The 18,146-nt window shown below is 41.5% G+C and overlaps 1 protein-coding gene across 2 annotated transcripts in view; it reads left to right on the plus strand.

The window, feature by feature from the left end:
• Positions 1–4,236: 4,236 nt before the first annotated feature.
• The window catches only part of RPS6KA6 (ribosomal protein S6 kinase A6), a 145,279-nt gene continuing 131,369 nt past the window's right edge, over positions 4,237–18,146 (plus strand). The window contains exon 1 of one of the 2 annotated variants that reach the window (XM_070066736.2): positions 4,237–4,467. Coding sequence is in view for 1 of the 2 variants with exons in the window: in XM_070066735.2 (XP_069922836.1) it covers positions 4,852–4,932 (81 nt within the window). In the remaining variant the exon portion in view is untranslated. Of the gene's footprint in view, positions 4,468–4,623; positions 4,933–18,146 lie in introns of those variants that run through there. The other variant, XM_070066735.2, reaches the window with a different exon arrangement.

The following is an 18,146-nucleotide window of genomic DNA, read 5'->3' on the forward strand; positions in this document are numbered from 1 at the left end:
AAGTTTCAAGATTTGCAAAGGACCCAAATGGAAAATTATGAGTTAGGAAGGCATCAAATAACTAGTCAAATTGGCTGACTTAAATTTGCTGAACAATGCTGTGAAGGATGTTGCAGCTAGATTACCTTCATATCTGATGTTATTTCTTTGACTTACACAGTTGTATCTATGTTTTTCAACTATGGCTGGTTATTACATTTTATACATCCTTGGAATTCACTTCCTGTTTGGCAGATTGATCTTTCTAACATTTTGGCAAACCCACCAGTAAAATCTACTGTTTTTCACACAGAAAATAGCATTATAACAAATATTTTGACCTGCTTTTGAAAGATTTAGAAATAGAAAAAAATTTTACTACTGATATTTTGCTTAAATATAATGCACCAGACCTCATTTGTAACAGGTGCCATTATTAGAATGAAATGAGGTCAACGTTTTAGCTAAATCATGAAATATAAGTCTTTCATAAAAGTGTTAGCAGTTATATACTACAAACAATGGTTACTGCTCCTTCCTCTTTTGACACTGTGTATTAGAGAATTTACTGTCCAAGGAGGAATCACTATTAGATTATGATCATATTTATCATTTATTTGTTTCTTAATCTCATTCTTTTCAACATACAGGCAACCTTGATCTTACATTTCAACAAGTCTGTTTTAATCCCTTGCCCTTTTGCAGTTGATTTGTAGGGGCCCAATGTTATTCAGTATTTTGAGGAAATGAAATTTTTTCCCGAAACTCCTAAGGTATTAAAGATAACGACTATTAATGAACACTTAAAAGTGCCACATTTCTGTAGATGAACCCCTTTTTGTATTTTTAATGAGAACATCTCTACAATGACATAGGTTAAATATTTTAGGAGTGTTTTATTCTTTGCCTTGGTTCACCATTTGTCATTTATTTGAATTATAACATTTAGAGAAATAGGGAAAGAATACAGAGAGATTATGTGGCTCTTTCTATAATTATACCCTCAATGTGCATTAGTTTGTATATGTCACAGTTTAAAAATCAGAGCCACTGTGTAAGAACTGTGGGTGGTCTGTGATCTGTTGATCAAAGGCCTTTGGTTCATATTTCACAACCCCTTAGTGGGGCCAGGATGGGTCAGTTAACTTTTTTCAGTTAAATTACATGACCAGTCATTCTCACCCCTGACCCTGGTCATCCAATGAGTACCATTTGTCATAGGGTAAAAAAATCAGGGTGATTGTTTAAGTGTGTCCTTTGCACAGCCTTGGAAATACTCAGAATACATGTTACTTTTTAATTTTAAAATTAAAAATACTTATTTTGATTTTTTTAGAAAGGCGGACAGATATACACCCACACACAGAGCTGGGGGAGGGGGAGAGAAAGAGAGAGAGAGAGAGAGAGAGAGAGAGAGAGAGAAATCTTCCATTAGCTGGTTCATGATTCACTCCTCAAATGTCCAAAATATTCAGAGATGGGCCAGGCCAAAGACAGGAGTCAGGAACTCAATCAGGGCCTCTCATGTGGGAGGTAGGGACCCAAGTACTTGAGCCATCACCTACTGCTTCCCAGAGTGAGCATTAGCAGGAAGCTAGGTTGGAAGTAGAGCCAGAACTCAAACTCTGGAACTCTTGGTACAGGACATGGTTGTCCTAAGCAATGTCTTAACTGCTATGTCCAACACCCACCACTAAATTCATCTTTTAATGATTTTTCATCAACTTTTTGAAGTACCCTTGTTGTACATTCCAGCTCCAGAACCACCAAAGTATTGCCGACCATTGTGTAATTTTTTTTTTTTTTGGATAGGCAGAGTGGACAGTGAAAGAGAGAGAGAAAGGTCTTCCTTTTTCCGTTGATTCACCCCCCAACGGCTGGCTCACTGTGGCCAGCGCATCACGCTGATCCGTAGCCAGGAGCCAGGTGCTTCTCCTGGTCTCCCATGCGGGTGCAGGGCCCAAGGACGTGGGCCATCCTCCACTGCACTCCCGGGCCAGAGCAGAAAGCTGGACTGGAAGAGGAGCAATCGGGACAGAATCCGGCGCCCCGACTGGACTATAACCCCGGGGAGCCGGCACCACAGGCGGAGGATTAGCCTATCGAGCCACGGCGCTGGCCACATTGTGTAATTTTTAACACTATGTTACAGTAATGAAAGATCCAGAGAAATATAGGCACACAGACAATTTTGTGCAAAAGTGTCCTAAAGACTGAAGAGAAAGTAACAACCTCTGCTATGTATAATTTGAAGAAGCCTAATAAACTCAGATCTTCACTAGTACTTGCTTTTGTGCTTACATAAAAAAAAAAAGTCTTCATGTTTTTCACCAACAGTCTTAAGGCCTTGTGAGCTAGAGTAGAAATTAGGTCTAAGACCCTTACTACTAACTTAAAATCTGACAACATGTTTCTGACACAGTCAGCACAGAAGAAGTATTACACTCCACAAAGTACCATCTTATTCAATCTTGTATCACTCCACAGCTTTAGCACAATGTCTAGCCAGAACGCTGAAGTGTTGTTTGTCCATCCAACACATTTATTGAACACTAAACATACGCTATACATACAGAGCTTAATAAGAAATTAATTTACTAATATGAGAAAGTTCAAAGTGTGCTAGTAAGAGAATATCAAGTGCTGAAATAGCACACAGAAATACATAGGAATGGCTAACTAATTTTCTGCAGGAAACAAGTGAGGGTAGAGTCCAGACATGGGAATGTCAAATCAGAGAGACTTCATAGAACATCACAGTGAAGTAGAAGATTTGAAATAATGAAGACCTGGTTTTAATTCTATATTTTTCCATTTAATAGCTGTGAGATATTGGAAAAAAATCACTGAGCCTTTTCCATGTTCCTTGACTGTGAAATACAGTAATATACATTTTTGCATTTTTTTATGAGAGCCAAATGAATTGATGAAGAGCATACACCTGTAGCACAGTGGGATCTCAATAAAGAGTAGTTGTTAGCAACTGCTTGCTAAGAAGAATAAATTGTGTAAGGAGGCCTGGGATAGAGAAGAGGCCATGTGCATAGATTTGACTAGCATATGAGGTGCCAGATAGCGAATATGAAGCTGGAAAGATATCCAAAGGCTAGATGGTGAAAACATTTGCATTCAGACCTAAGGAATATGGATCTTTTACTGGAGATGATGGAGAACCACCGAGGAATTTTGATCACTGGGTTGACAGTGGAGTGGATGGATTGGTGTGTGAGGAAGTATAAATTTGAAGTCAGACTGAGTGGGAGGGCACTATTAGTGATCCCTGCTTTTAATTCAGTGCCAGCCTCTGTGGCCTGCTTTGCTTCGTTAACTCTCCATGCCAGATGGTGAAATAAATGGAGGACATAGTTCAGTGTTCTCCGGAGCATACCACCACAGCCCTAGGTATGGAAGCTGGGACGGAAGCTGTGTGCATTTTATGAAGAACGTCAGAAACCTCTCCAAGGTACTGAGCCGCCAGCTTCGTCACTGTTCCAGCTAAGTTAAGTGTCAAAGATTGAGTAACTTTTAAATTTTGAGTTCTGAAGTGCTTTGATGAGACGGATCTTGATCATCCCTGTATCTGAGATTGGACTTGATCTCTGCTATGTCGCTACTGCCCAGTACTGTGCATAGGGTGGCAAGGCAGTAAAGCTTGCTTTGGAGAAGCTAGAAAAATCGTAACCATTGCCACTGCAGATTCAATATTCCCAGAGTAATGTGCAGGAGGGGTTAGCGCTTCAGATATTCTTTCTTCGTTTCCATAAGTTGAGTTCAGTAAGTGATGTGTGTGTGTGTGTGTGTACACTAGAAACATTGTGTGCCATTGGCAGCGTGAGGACAACCAGAGGCAGCATCATGAGGGGGGCAGGAGGGGTGGGTGGGTTGGGTAGGGAGCAAAAGATACTCATTTCTTTTTAAATGGATTTTTTCCCTGACTCTAGCCTCCAGGAGGCTAATGTAGTTGTATAAAGGACTGAAATCCCCGCCTGGGTATTTGTCGCTAAATACTGACTGGGCGTGGTTCGGCCTATAGGACACCTGCTTTTCTCGAGCGTTGTAATGTAAGCAGATACTCCAGTCGTCCTCTCCCAACACTGATTCCTCAAGCCCTCAGGAGGGTTCCCCGTTCCCGCATAGGTTTTTTTTTTTTCTTTCTTTCTTTCTTTCTTTTTTTTGGGAATCCTCCCGCCGGCGAAGCTGCTCCGTAGACTTGAGAGGGCCTGCTGAGCATGTGTAAAGAGCGCCGCGCATGCTCCGTGGAGTGGGCAGGTTTGCCGAGGCGCTAGCAGTGGCTTTTACTACTCTTCACCCGCCTCCCCCGCCCAGCACGCCCCCTCCCCTCCTTCCCACCCCCCACCACGCGGTCCCCCGCATCCACCCCGCCCCTCTTTCCCACCCTCCCTTCACCCCCAGCTGGGGAATCTCTGTTGACGTTCGGGTGACGCCGCTGTGCCGCCGCCGCCGTGGGGGGTTCCAGGCTCCGCACAGGTAAAGCCGCCGCTGCCGCCATATTGACAGAGTGGGGAGCGGGGAGCGGGGAGCGGGGAGGGGGCCCGAGGAAGCGGGGTTGGGGGGCGGGGGGAGTCGCCGCCGAGCTGCCGTCTCGGCGGCGGCTGTGGTGAGCAGGAGCCAAGCGGCAGCTCTGGGAGAGGCAGCACTGAGTTGTCTTCTCTATGGGAGCAGCAGTCTGCGGCGGAGGCGACCCTCCCCTGCTCCCAGCCTCTGAGGGACCCCGCGGCGAGGGCAGCGGCCGCTGAAGGCGGGGCTGGGGGTCACAGCGGCGGCGGCAGCAGCAGCGGGCCAGCTCCGTAGACGGGATGCGCGGCCGCCCCGGCGGTCAGCAGCTCCTGTTCGAGTGCTCCTGAAGGAGCGATGCTGCCGTTCGCTCCTCAGGACGAGCCCTGGGACCAAGAAATGGAGGTGTTCGGCGGCGGCAGCGCGTGCAGCGGCGAGGTTAGTGTGGTGGTCGAGACGGGGCTGGAACCAAACCCTCCTTTTCCTTCGGGACCCGGTCCGGGGACCGACAGCCCAAGAGAGCGGGGCCGGGGAGCAGGGCGCCAGGACAAGCCCCTTTGAGGCTGCTGGGCGGTAGAGCACGCGCTGTCCCAACTGTTTTCACTGGGGAGCGGGCGGGGAAGAGACGGCGGGCTCGGGCATGCGGAGCGAGGGCAGCCCGGGCCCGGGCTTGGCCTCGGGCGGAGACTCTGCCGTTCGTCCACACTGGAGTTGTTGGGACTAAGTTTCTTCACTTTGCGACCCGAAGTGGGACTGGGAGACGCGCGGGTTGCGCGTCCTTTTTTCTCCATTGCGCCAGGTTTGCTGGCTGGGAACACTTAGGGGGGACAAGCTCCGGACTCTGGGGCGTTTGTACGAACCCAGCGCAACAAACACGCACCAAGGTGATCCAGTAACTCTGGGGACATTTGCACATAGAGGCCAGTGTTCCCTGAGAACTTAGCTTTCTTTCTTTCTTTCTTTTTTTTTTTTTTTTTTTTTTTTTTTTTTTTTTTGTGTGTGGCTTGTTGTGGTTCTTTGTAACGAACCACGTTGAGATGAACTGGCGGCCAGGTTTCTTTTTCTACATTCCGGTGATGTTCTGCTGCCTCCTCTCCCGGTCCCCTTGATTCTCCTGTCCTTTTCCTCTGCCCCTCCTTCTTTCCCCAATCGCCGTCCCCGCCCCCGTTGGTCGGTAAAAGAAGGCGCAAAGTAAAGCCCAGCCCTTATAAGACGAATCTTTGGTAAGACGTCGTGGGGTTTGATCAGAGTATTTTGGTTTGCCTCTTCGCGCTCTTCTTACTTTTGAAATTGTTCTGTTTGGGCTTCGGTCAGCTGTGCACTGTGATCTCAGATGTGCACAGATTTTGTTTTTATGAGTGTTGCTATGAAAGCAGGCAGTGTTTAAACACAAAAACGTGTCTTTTATGATAGAAAGTCGGATCCTTTTCTGATAACTTAATCGCCAACATACTACTCCAGTAGAGGCCACCATACACCTCCTAAAAATAGTTGGTGAACACCAAATTGATTCACAGTAGGATATTTTGAGGTAAGACCGGCAATCCTCAACATCTCAAGGGTGCAACTTTGTCTTCGAGTACTTGCTCCATCTTAAAAAATACACTTTGGACTGTTGTATGATTACCGTATTCTTTTTTCTTCCTTTAAAAAAATTCAGCTAAACTGGGGTTAAGATTACATGCTAGATAGTATGTAACAAGACATGTTTGGACATAAATTCAGAGGTACCCTAAAATTGAACCCTCTATACTTAAATATCTTATCAGCTAAACAATTCCAAAGGAACAGGATAAATGAAGAGGAATTCATTTCTTCTCACAATGTGGGCATGGTGTTTTCTTGCATGAATTTCCTAGGCAGGCTGTTCAAGGGGAGAGGATTTTGTTTTATTCATGTATGTAATCTTTTGGCTTATAGTCAAAGGCATTTAGCTTATACAAATAGTTAAATGCTTTGATATAAAGATGGGATGGGAGGTGGGGAACCTTTCGCATGCCTACTATTTTATTATTTTTGTTAACTTTGAATGTAGTATGTTTTAAATTGTAATTACCACATATGGTTTTTTTTATTGTTTGCAGTATGTTTTAGGTATTGTAGAGATTTAACAATGGGTCTCTCTACTTCAGCAATTTGGAAAAATACTCGAATGGAAATTGTTAATCCCTATGAAGTAAAACGAAAGGTGAAGGTAATGTGGTGAAGATAGTATTTATGCCTTCTTTCTCTAAAACAATTATGATTGGTTACATTTAACCCTGCAAGTAACTTAATTAAAAATATTCTAAAAATAATCTAGGTGAAAATTAAATACTACATTTGAACAGACCCACCTAGTACTTGGAAGAGTTTTTTTAAATGTGTTTTTAATGATTTTTTTATAAGAAGGAAACAATTTTACTTCTTAGAATTTATTTTAATTACATGTTTGCTGATGTTGGCTTAGAAATGTTAACTTTAAGTATGAACTTTACAATCCTCAGTCCCACAATCATGATAGTTTTTAGGGCTAAGGTGTTTTCATTGTAGAGTATATTTATTATTCTAATTGTTCTGGCATTCTTAAAATGTAGCTAAGAATCTATTAACTTTGATGTCAAGAAAATGCCATCGATTTCTGTCCCTCCCTCCCTCCCTCCCTCCCTCTCTTCCTCTCTCTTTCTCTCTCTCTCTCTCTCTCTGTGTGTGTGTGTGCGTGTGTTTAATCCTGGTAAGAGTAAAGATTTAAGACACGACCATATATTTTTATATTGCACTCATTTTTGGTATCTTTTACCTGTGTTGTTTGCAGGGGCAGTTACTAACTTTTGATTGATTAGAAAGTGTGTACATCGGTTGTTTGAGACACTTCATGTGTTTTCCCACAGGAAAAACTTACTAAGAGTTAGTTATATTTTTAGACCAGTGCAAGGTATAATGATGAAGAGCCTAACCACTGTAAAATTATCCTTTGGTAAAATGTTTCAAGGTCTTAACCAAGAACTTGCTTGGTTCCAGTGAGAAGTAGAAAATAACCCTGTAAAAGGGAAATAAGAATTTTGTTAGTTCTTGGGAAGAGAATTCTTGGGAGAAGGGAAATAGGGTAAGCAAGAAGCTCTGGTTGTGAGGGATCTTAAATGGGACTGTCTCAATTAGGTCTACTGGGAATAGGCACTTCAAAGGGCATCACCCCTCAGGCAGCCACAATTAGCTCTCGCCTGGATTCTGTCAGGGTCAGGGAAGAGGTGTTGCTTGAAATGGGATGAGTATTGGTCATTCCTGGGCAAGGGTCATAAAGAACAGCCTGTTTGGGGAACGTGGACTTTTCATGAGTTAGTGCCTTGCACATTCAGTTTGTGTACTTAGTTGTGTATCTTTTGGTGAGGGAGTGCTTGCTTCATTGTGGAGGATTTGATTATGGAGTTTTCAATTTGCATATCATAATATATTAAAACTCTGGTACTTTTATATTATTTCTTTATACTACTTTTGTTTAAGGAAGGTAGTTTTGAGCATTGTACTGTTCACTGTGGTATAAAACAGTTGGGATTAAAGCCACAGACTTTAAAAATTTAACCAGGGTAACATATCACAGATTAGAAAAAATGGTAGTTTTGATTAATTTTCGTGAGACTCCGTAGTAGTAGAGGAATGAACGTGAACTTTGGAAGCAGAAAAATCGAAGTTCTAATCCCACCTCTACCTCATACTAGCTCTGTGACCCAGTGCATATTATCTAAGCTCTCTGAGCCTCAGTTTCTTCATCTGTAAATGGGAGAAAACATCTTCAAGAGTTACATAAAAAATGCTGTGCTGGGTTTAATATGCTTAGAAAGATGTTTTGTACACAGTGGATTGCCATACCCCATAGTTTTTTCTCTTCTCTCATAATCATCATTGTGCCCCTTTCCTTGCCCCTAAATTCTGAATTATTGTCATGTATGTGGAAACCCTGAGATTCAAACAGCCAAGAACATAGTCCTAGCATTCCCTATTAGCAGGTTTTCTGAAGACCTCTTTCCTGAATCTGATAATTTCATCTAGTTAGTGAAGTTCTCACTTTGCACATTTGTGATCACAGATAAGAGTTTTTCAGGAATGAAATATGAGGTTATATTTAGGAACACTTTGAGGGTTAAGAAGAAACAAGTAATTTCATTTACTATGACTGGCTAATGAGTTATTCCTTTGACTTTTTCCCCCCCTATTCTGAACTCTTGTCATGGAAGGAACTGGTTTAATTTATCAAGTATTTATTGAGTACAGGTAGTATAGTACATAGTGCTATTATGTGAAATGCTGAAAGATTTAACATTGAGTCCTGTCCTCTCTCCTCTTCCCTGCCATTTTACATTCAGGTGGGCAAGAGAAACAAGTATGGAAATTGATATTATAAAAAGTAAAAATCATAAACAGTGGAGTGGTAGTGGTGGTGGTGGTTTAGGGCTGGATCTGATAAAAACCTTGTGAAGGAGGTAGAATTTGAACAGGTTACTACAGACTGGTACTGTCTTCACAGAGGATGACTGGAACATATTTCAAGTGGATGGGGACAATATAAACGAAGTCATGAAAATGTTCTAGGAAGAACAAGGAATCTGATATTGCTAGGATATAAGTCTGTGGTATATGAGTATAAATGTGAGATAACGTAGGGAATATTAAAGTAGGCTAGGCCAAGATTGTAGGGGCTTCTAAAGCCAGTTTAAGGATTCAATTTTTTTTAAAGATTTATTTATTCGACAGGCAGAGTTATGGGGGGGGCATACACACAGACACACACACACATATATATATATGTGTGTGTGTGTATATGTATATATATATATATATATAGAGAGAGAGAGAGAGAGAGAGAGAAAGAGTGAGAGCAAGAGCGAGCGAGCGAGAGAGAGATATCTTCCATCTGCTGGTTGACTGCACAAATGGCCTCATGGTTAGGGCTGGGTCAGGCTAAAGCTAGGAGGCAGGAGCTTCTTCTGGGTCTCCTACATGGATGCAGGGGCCCAAAACTTGGGCCATCCTCTGCTACTTTCGCAGGCATATTAGCAGGGAGCTGGATCCAAGGTGGAGTAGCCAGGACTCTTAACTGGTGCCCCTATGGGATGCTAGCACTGCAGGTGGTAGCTTAACCTGCTATGCCACAACACTAGCCCCAAGGGTTCAATTTAAAAAAAAAAGATTTATTTATTTATCTATTTAAAAGGAAAAGTGACAGGGGGAAAGAGAGATTGATTCCCTCTGTTCACTTCTCTAATGGCTACAATAGCCAGATCTGATCCAGGGTGATGCTAGGCTCCAGAAACTCCATCCTGATCTCCTATTTGGGTGGCAGGGGCCCAAGTACTTGGATATGTTCCATCGCTTTCCGAGTCATATTAGCAGGAAGTTGGAGTGCAAGTGGAGCAGCTAGGACTTGAATTGGCACTCTGATATGGGATGCCTGCATCACAAGCTATAGCTTAACATACTGTGCCAGAATGCCAGCCCTATATTTTGTAAATGGTAGCCATTGATGATTTTTGAGGACATGGATGATGTTTTATTTTTTCAAAGATTTATTTATTTATTTGAAAGTCAGAGTCACACACACAGAGAGGAGAGGCAGAGGCAGAGGCAGAGGCAGAGGCAGAGGCAGAGAGAGGTCTTCCATCTGCTGGTTCACTCCCCAGTGGCCGCAATGGCGGGAGCTGCGCTGATCCAAAGCCAGGAGCCAGGAGCTTCTTCCGGGTCTCCCACGTGGGTTCAGCTTGAGCCATCTTCCACTGCTTTCCCATGCCATAGCAGGGAGCTGGATGGGAAGTGGAGCAACCAGGACTGGAACCGGCACCCATATGGGATGCTGGCACTGCAGGCAACAGCTTTAACCACTATGCCACAGTGCCGGCCCCATGGATGGTGTTTTAATTTCTGTACTTTGATAAATAACTGATGGATTGGAGTTGGGGAGATACCAGAGTTGGAGAATACAAGCTGAGGCTGTTGTGCTAGTGCAAATAGTAGTGAGATTTTTGAACTAGGAAAGATGGGGTAGAAGATGACTGATGGGAGAGGCCTGAAAGAGTTAGAATTTGGTAACTGGCTAGATGTTGGGGAATAAGAAGGAAGAATGAACAACTGAGATTAGGAATGTCATGGTAGAAATTAACTCAGCTTAATGTATATTTAACGCATGCTGCCAAGATAAGTCTTAGTGCTAGCCACAAAATTGATACAAAGATAAGTAGATTTTTACAGCATAAGAAGGTAGCTAAAATGAACCTATTCCTGGATAATATTGTCTTTTTTTTTTTTGATAGGCAGAGTTAAACAGTGAGAGAGAGAGAGAGAGAAAGGTCTTCCTTTTCCATTGATTCACCCCCAAAATGGCCGCTACGGCTGGCGCACTGTGCTGATCCAAAGCCAGGAACCAGGTGCTTCCTCCTGGTCTCCCATGTGGGTGCAGGGCCCAAGCACTTGGGCCATCCTCCACTGGCTTCTCAGGCCTCAGCAGAGAGCTGGACTGGAAGAGGAGCAGCCAGGACAGAATCCGGCGCCCCGACTGGGACTAGAACCCAGGGTGCTGGCGCCACAAGTGGAGAATTAGCCTAGTGAGCCACGGTGCCGGCCGATAATATTGTCTTTAACAGTAGCAGAACTCTAAAGATTTATGGTCATATGTGACATACTTAAAACTGAAGTTGAATACATTCATTGCTAGCTAAACTTTTTTCCATGTTTTTTAAATGGACCTTAGATCTATCCTTATTATTTCACCAGCATTCATTCTGCATGTCAATGAACCCTGGGTACAGAGCGCTGTTTTGAAAATAGTGATGGGTGCTCTTTACTGAATTGTAGAAAAGAGAACAGGGGCATCAGTATTATTTCTATGCTTTAACTAGGTTTAGTTGTAATAGATGAGGGGATGGATCAGAAGGGCACTGGCCTCTCCCTGGTACAGGTGTCTTCCTAACTCAGTTTGGAAATATTCAGGTCAGTTCCTTCAGGGCAGTGCCTCTTTATTTCCCTGCCTTGATTAGTTCATCAGGAAAGCTAATCATTAGGTTGCTGTCCATAATAAGGCCTACCAATGGTGCAGTTGCTTTCTTGGGCCATATTGTTTCAATACCATCCCCTCATTACTTTTGAGGAGGAAATACAGTAATTTTTCCCTTTCCTGTAATTTCCCTTGGTTAGTGCTATCATTGTACTTAGCAACAGTTCTGATGATTTGATAAGCACATGGTAATTTTCAGAATTTACTATATAATACTCCCATTACATTATCTTGAAGAGTTGTTTACTATTGCTACTAGCTTTTTTGTGTGTATTTTCTTTTTATTTTTAGGAGACAAAAGAGTTGGATAGGGGAAAGATTTAATTTTAATCTTTAATATAATAGAGGTATTTTCTGAATTTCCCTAAAGACATTCTGTATTATTGATTTTACTTTTATATTTTAACTTTTATCCATATATTTGACATAGCTTCTGTCTCCCGCCCCCCCCGTGTGTGTATGTGTATATGTGTATGTGTGTGTGAGAGAGAGAATGTATGTTACTTACGTCTTGCTTATTTCACGGAGCATTTGAGATGTTTACAGGAAATACAGTCTAAAAACAAGCTGTTTTGATGTTCAGGATAAGGGAAAACCTATAATAGATGTGGAAAAGGTAGAGGATGGGGGTTGTGTGAGGGTCTACTACACATTTAAAATAGTTGAATTGTAAATTTGACTTTGAGTTTTTTTGGACTTGTTGCATATTAGATTTTCCTGGGAATTAACAAACATTCACACTAGTGCCCCACTTTCAAAGATTCACAGCTAACTGATCTAGAGGGGGCCTGAGCATCATTCCCCAGATAATTATGATATACAGCCACTATAAAAAACCACAAATCTAGGGAAAAGTAAAAAAAAAAAGAAATAGTCACATTTTTTCACTATTGAGCAAGAAAAAAGCCTATCAGTTCCTAAACTAGAAATTAGGAAAATAAACTTTCTGTGAATTGTGATGTTTTACTATGTATTATATTTTGCTTTAGTTTTACAATATGACCAGGGGCAGAAGGGATTTCTGCATTGTCTTGTATGCTCTTGCTGTTCAGTTTTGAGGAATTTGCTGTTTTCATAACAGTAAAACAAGAGGTTACTGTCCTTATTTAGATACACTTTAACCGTGTAAGCAGGGGGTTAAATAACCTGTGCAGCTTATTACTAGCTAAGTAAGGGGATAGTGACTGTTTTGAGTAACAAATATTCCATTACAGCTCTAACAAAAATTTTGAAGGTCATGGATAATTATCATTATTATAGACCCTTCTGCCTCTCCTGTAAAATGACTGGGGACCATCTTTAAGAGGAACTACAGTGATTTTAACTTTCAGTGTAAACTTTTACCTGAAAAGACATGGGAATCCATTCTATCTTAAATGTATGTAAACTTAAGGGAGAAAAGGATATGATGCTCATTGAGTGTGCAGTATGAACCAGGCACTATTAGATGCTTCACATAGATTATCACATTGTTTTATTCATGCTTTAAAACAGCTTGTAAGACAGGTGTGCCTTGTTAACAGATGACAGAGAAACATGCAAATTACTGGGAGGTGCATCTAGAATTTGAACTTAGTTTTTTTTTTTTGGACAGGCAGAGTTAGACAGTGAGAGAGAGAGAGAGAGAGAGCTCTTCCTTCTGTTGGTTCACCCCCCAAATGGTCGCTACGGTTGGCGCGCTGCGCCGATCCGAAGCCGGGAGCCAGGTGCTTCCTCCTGGTATCCCATGCGGGTACAGGGCCCAAGCACTTGGGCCATCCTCCACTGCCTTCCCGGGCCACAGCAGAGAGCTAGACTGGAAGAGGAGCAACCAGGACAGAATCCGGTGCCCTGACTGGGACTAGAACCCGGGGTGCCGGCGCCACAGGTGGAGGATTAGCCTAGTGAGCCACGGTGCTGGCGAACTTAGGTTGTTTTAAATTCATGCTTTTTTTCTCTTTACATTACTGTTTTCCCCCATAAGGACAATATTAAAGATTTAAAAGTAGGATACAGACAAGTTGTTGGCAGCCACACCAGATCAGCAACTGAATTTTCTAATTCAATAGCCACACATGTCTACTCAGTGAACATGATCCCAATCCTGGACGTAGAAACTCTAAAAACAATTTTGAAAAAGAGGAATAAAATGTGAGGAATTGCTGTACTGGATGTTAAGGTTTATCATGTAACTGCAATAATTAAGATAGTGTGATATTGGTGGACAGAAAGACATATATATCACTGGAACAGAATAAAAAATCCAGAAATAGACCCACATAAATATGCTCAACTGAGTCTTGAGAAAAATGAAAAAATAAAATAAAGGTCAAGATCAGTTTTTTTTTTAAGATTTATTTATTTGAGAGGTAGAGTTATAGAGAGTGGGAAAGATAGAAAAAGGGTCTTGTGACTAGTGTGCTAATACTAGCTGATAGAATAAAAAAGGGAGAGAATGATCCAACATGGGAAGCGGGATACACAGCAGACTCATAGAATGGCAGATGTCCTAAACAGCACTCTGGCCTCAGAATCAGCCCTAAGGCATCTGGCTGAAGAGCCCATGAGAGTATTTTAGGCATGGAAAAACAAGACAATCTGGCAAAAAAAAAAAAAAAAAAAAAAAAAAAAAAAAAAAAAAAAAAGGACCTAAATGAAAGATCTATGCAAGTGAGATCCCAATAGAAAGAACAGGGCCATCAAAGAAGGAGGTACCTTTCTCTGAAGGGAGGAGAGAACTTCTACTTTGACTATGAAATTGTCTAAGTAAGATCGGAGTTGGCAAACTCAAGAGGCTTCCATAGCCATGGCAACTCATGACTAGAGCCTAGGGAGATTACTGACGCCATAAACAAGAGTGTCAAATTGTTAAGTCAACAGGAGTCACTGTGTACCTACTCCTTTTTTTTTTAAATTTTTTGACAGGCAGAGTGGACAGTGAGAGAGAGAGAGACAGAGAGAAAGGTCCTCCTTTGCCATTGATTGGTTCACCCTCCAATGGCTGCCGCTGCCGGCGCGCTGCGGCCAGCGCACTGCACTGATCCGATGGCAGGAGCCAGGTACTTATCCTGGTCTTCCATGGGGTGCAGGGCCCAAGTACGGGCTGTCCTCCACTGCACTCCCTGGCCACAGCAGAGAGCTGGCCTGGAAGAGGGGCAACCGGGACAGAATCCGGTGCCCCGACTGGGACTAGAACCTGGTGTGCCGGCGCCGCAAGGCGGAGGATTAGCCTAGTGAGCCGCGGCGCCGGCCGTACCTACTCCTCATGTGGGATCTCTGTCCTTAATGTGTTGTTCAATATGAATTAATGCTATAACTAGTACTGAAACAGTATTTTACACTTTGTGTTCTGTGTGGGTGCAAACTGATGAAATCTTTACTTAATATTATACTAAGTCGATCTTCTGTATATAAAGATATACAGAATCTTGATGTGAATGGAATGGGAGAGGGAGCAGGAGATGGGAGGGTTGTGGGTCAGGTTAATGACTGTTCTTAGCCCCCACCCCCTTTTTTCTCTTTTATTTGAAAGGAAGAGAAACAGAGAGACAGAGAAATATCTCTGTCTGTTGATTCACTCCCCAAATGCCTGCAACACCAAGGGCTGGGCCAGGCTGAAGCTAGGAGCCCAGAACTCCTCCTGATCTCTCTTGTGTGTTGCAGAGACCCAAATATTTGAGCCATCATTGGTTGCCTGCTAGGGTGAGCATTAGCAGGAAGCTGAATCAGAAGTGGAAGAGCCAGGACTAGGCATTCTGATGTGGGATGCCAGCATCCCAAGTGGTGACTTAACAGCTACATTAAGTACCTGCCCCATCTTAGCTCTTTTTAAAGATGAGGTAACCTACTGGTGCCATAGACTTTTATGTGAATCTTCTCACTCTGTAGTGACACTTTTCTTATTTCATTCCTCATATCTATTCATTATTCCTAACAATTCATTTTTTAATGTAGTGGTTGCTGGCATGTTGGTTTGTTAGTACTACATATGAAAGCCACAAAACTGAATAAGCTGTAGCTCATATTTTATAAATTATTTATTTTCCAAGAAAATGGGAGCCTGGAACACTTAAGTTCTGTTAATCACCATTAGCATAGATTTGTTTTTGCTGTTTTCTAAAAAATGCGCTTTATATTGACACAAAATTATATGTATTTTTTGTTCTTAAGAAGAAAATGGTATTAGTTATGTGAGAAAGATTTTATTACCTTCTTTAAGTCTGGTTAATGATAAGTGCCTCATGCCTTCCTATGGGAAAGAGGAAATATGAAAATGATGTAGGTTGGAATTATATTGAGAATTACTATACTAAGCTGATTGTTATTCTAAACCTTAAGGAAAAAACAAACAGTTGGTTAGCTACCTCAGATTCTTTAGAAACTCAAAACAGCATAGAGGATAAGGGCAAGTACTCTGGAGCTAGAATGCTTGAGTTCAAATCCTGGCTTCTCTGTTTATTTACAGTGTGATCTTGGGCAAGTTATCTAACTTCTCTGCCTTGCTTATTAGTTGCTCTTATCTATATAGCAGGGATAACAGTAGAACACAATACATGTAAAGCATTTAGTAGAGTGTCTAGTCCATTGTAAGCACTCAATAAACATGATTAGTTTTAAATGTATCATGTCTGTATCCAAATTATTAAAGATTAACAAGTTTCCATATTAAAAAAATCAGCTATTGAAGGATGTTTTTTAAACATCATGTATTATAATTATGCAGTGATTTGCATTTCTTCTTTAATGGTGTTTTGTTCACAAATATATAAAAACTTTTTCTTTTTGATCACTTGATTCTCCTTGTTGGTTGATATTTGAAATCTTTTTCTTTTTGATTAGTTACAGTAAGTCTGGTTATTTTTCCTTATTAATTTCTCAAGAGGATGGTGCTGCTTTTACTCAGGTGCTTCTGTTTTCTTTATTTACTGAGTTTCTGCTTTCTAAAATCAATTCATTTATGATTTCCTCAAGTGAGTCTGTTGACAATTATTAATAGAAAAGAAAACCCACATATCAGGTAGGATTTGACCTCAAGCTAATAGTTGTGTAGTTGCTGTCTATTTTTGATCTGTTTCCCTGTAGAAGCATAATTTATTTTTCAAAATTATTTTCTCTTTTGTTCTATGTTATTCCTGAAGTGACAAAGAAATAAAATAATATGGTGTTGGGTGTTTAGGAACTGAGACAGACAGGGACAAAGAAGTTGCTTTAACCCATCACTAGCTTCCTGTGTATTCCTAGGTAAATTTTATTTAATTCCTCTTTCTTCTTATATGAAATGGACATAAATGCGCTTATGATTATTTTGAAAAATAAATAAGCAAATGTAGTTTGTATGTAATATTTGACAATAGCAATGTTCTTGTTTTCAACAAAATAAAGATTTGGATGTCTTAGATAAAGTAGTTTTGTACAGTTAAATAATTCAATGGAAAATTTAAATTTATTTAACATTCCCAAGGTACTGTTTTAATAAAAATTCTGCGAACCTTTTATCTTTAAGAGGTCACTACAGTGACATGAATTACTACTGAAGAATGGCATCTGCTTATACATGTTGTGTACGTGTATGCATGCATCTGCAGTACACCTAATACATAAGATGGAACTTCAAAAAAACTTAGGGAAATGTAATTAAAAGATAATGTGAAATTTCCACGAACTTTCTGAAGTTTCCTTGTATATCCTTTGAATCTAAGTTTTCCAAATGCTCGTGTTATAGCCCTAATGAAACTTTTCTAATGGCCAGTGCCTTGGCATTGGGAATACTATGGAGCCATTCACAGCCATTAAAGTCATTAGCTCTCATTTCAACTAAGCTGAGTATACTAACTCCTGACTGAGTAGAAACTAGGGGAGCTGCTTTTCTGTCATTGAATTAAAGTTTTAAAAACTCAAATGTTCCACAAATGCTTAATAATGTATATTGTGTTGATAAGCTTAGTTCAAATAGTAATAATCTTGTACTATAAAAGTAATCTTTTTTTTTCAAAAAAAGCATGATGATACTTGGAATTGTTTTTTTTTTTTTTTTTTTTTTTTTTTTTTTTTTTTTTTGACAGGCAGAGTGGACAGTGAGAGAGAGAGAGAGAGAGAGAGAGAAAGGTCTTCCTTTGCCATTGGTTCACCCTCCAATGGCCGCCGCGGCCGGCGCGCTGCGGCCGGCGCACCGCGCTGATCCGATGGCAGGAGCCAGGAGCCAGGTGCTTTTCCTGGTCTCCCATGGGGTGCAGGGCCCAAGCACCTGGGCCATCCTCCACTGCACTCCCTGGCCACAGCAGAGAGCTGGCCTGGAAGAGGGGCAACCGGGACAGAATCCGGCGCCCCGACCGGGACTAGAACCCAGTGTGCCGGCGCCGCAAGGCGGAGGATTAGCCTAGTGAGCCGCGGCGCCGGCCTGGAATTGTTTTAATTGCTTATAAATATTATTTGTATCCATCCACTTAGCAAATAATTATTAAGTATCTATCATATGTAAGGTGTGTTATTTAGATATGGGTCATTTGATTATTGCTGTAGGTTACTTCCTTGGCAACTGAAAACAAATTATCAGTGCATCTACTCATTCTTCCAAAATAAGAAGGAAACATCTAAACAGCAGGGTAATATATCAGAAAATCGATGTATTTAGGCTTATAGGAAGCTTTTCTTT

This window comes from Oryctolagus cuniculus, chromosome X, assembly GCF_051225735.1.
Source record: "Oryctolagus cuniculus isolate XC-2025 breed Fujian yellow rabbit chromosome X, ASM5122573v1, whole genome shotgun sequence".
Classification (NCBI taxonomy): Eukaryota; Metazoa; Chordata; class Mammalia; order Lagomorpha; family Leporidae; genus Oryctolagus; species Oryctolagus cuniculus.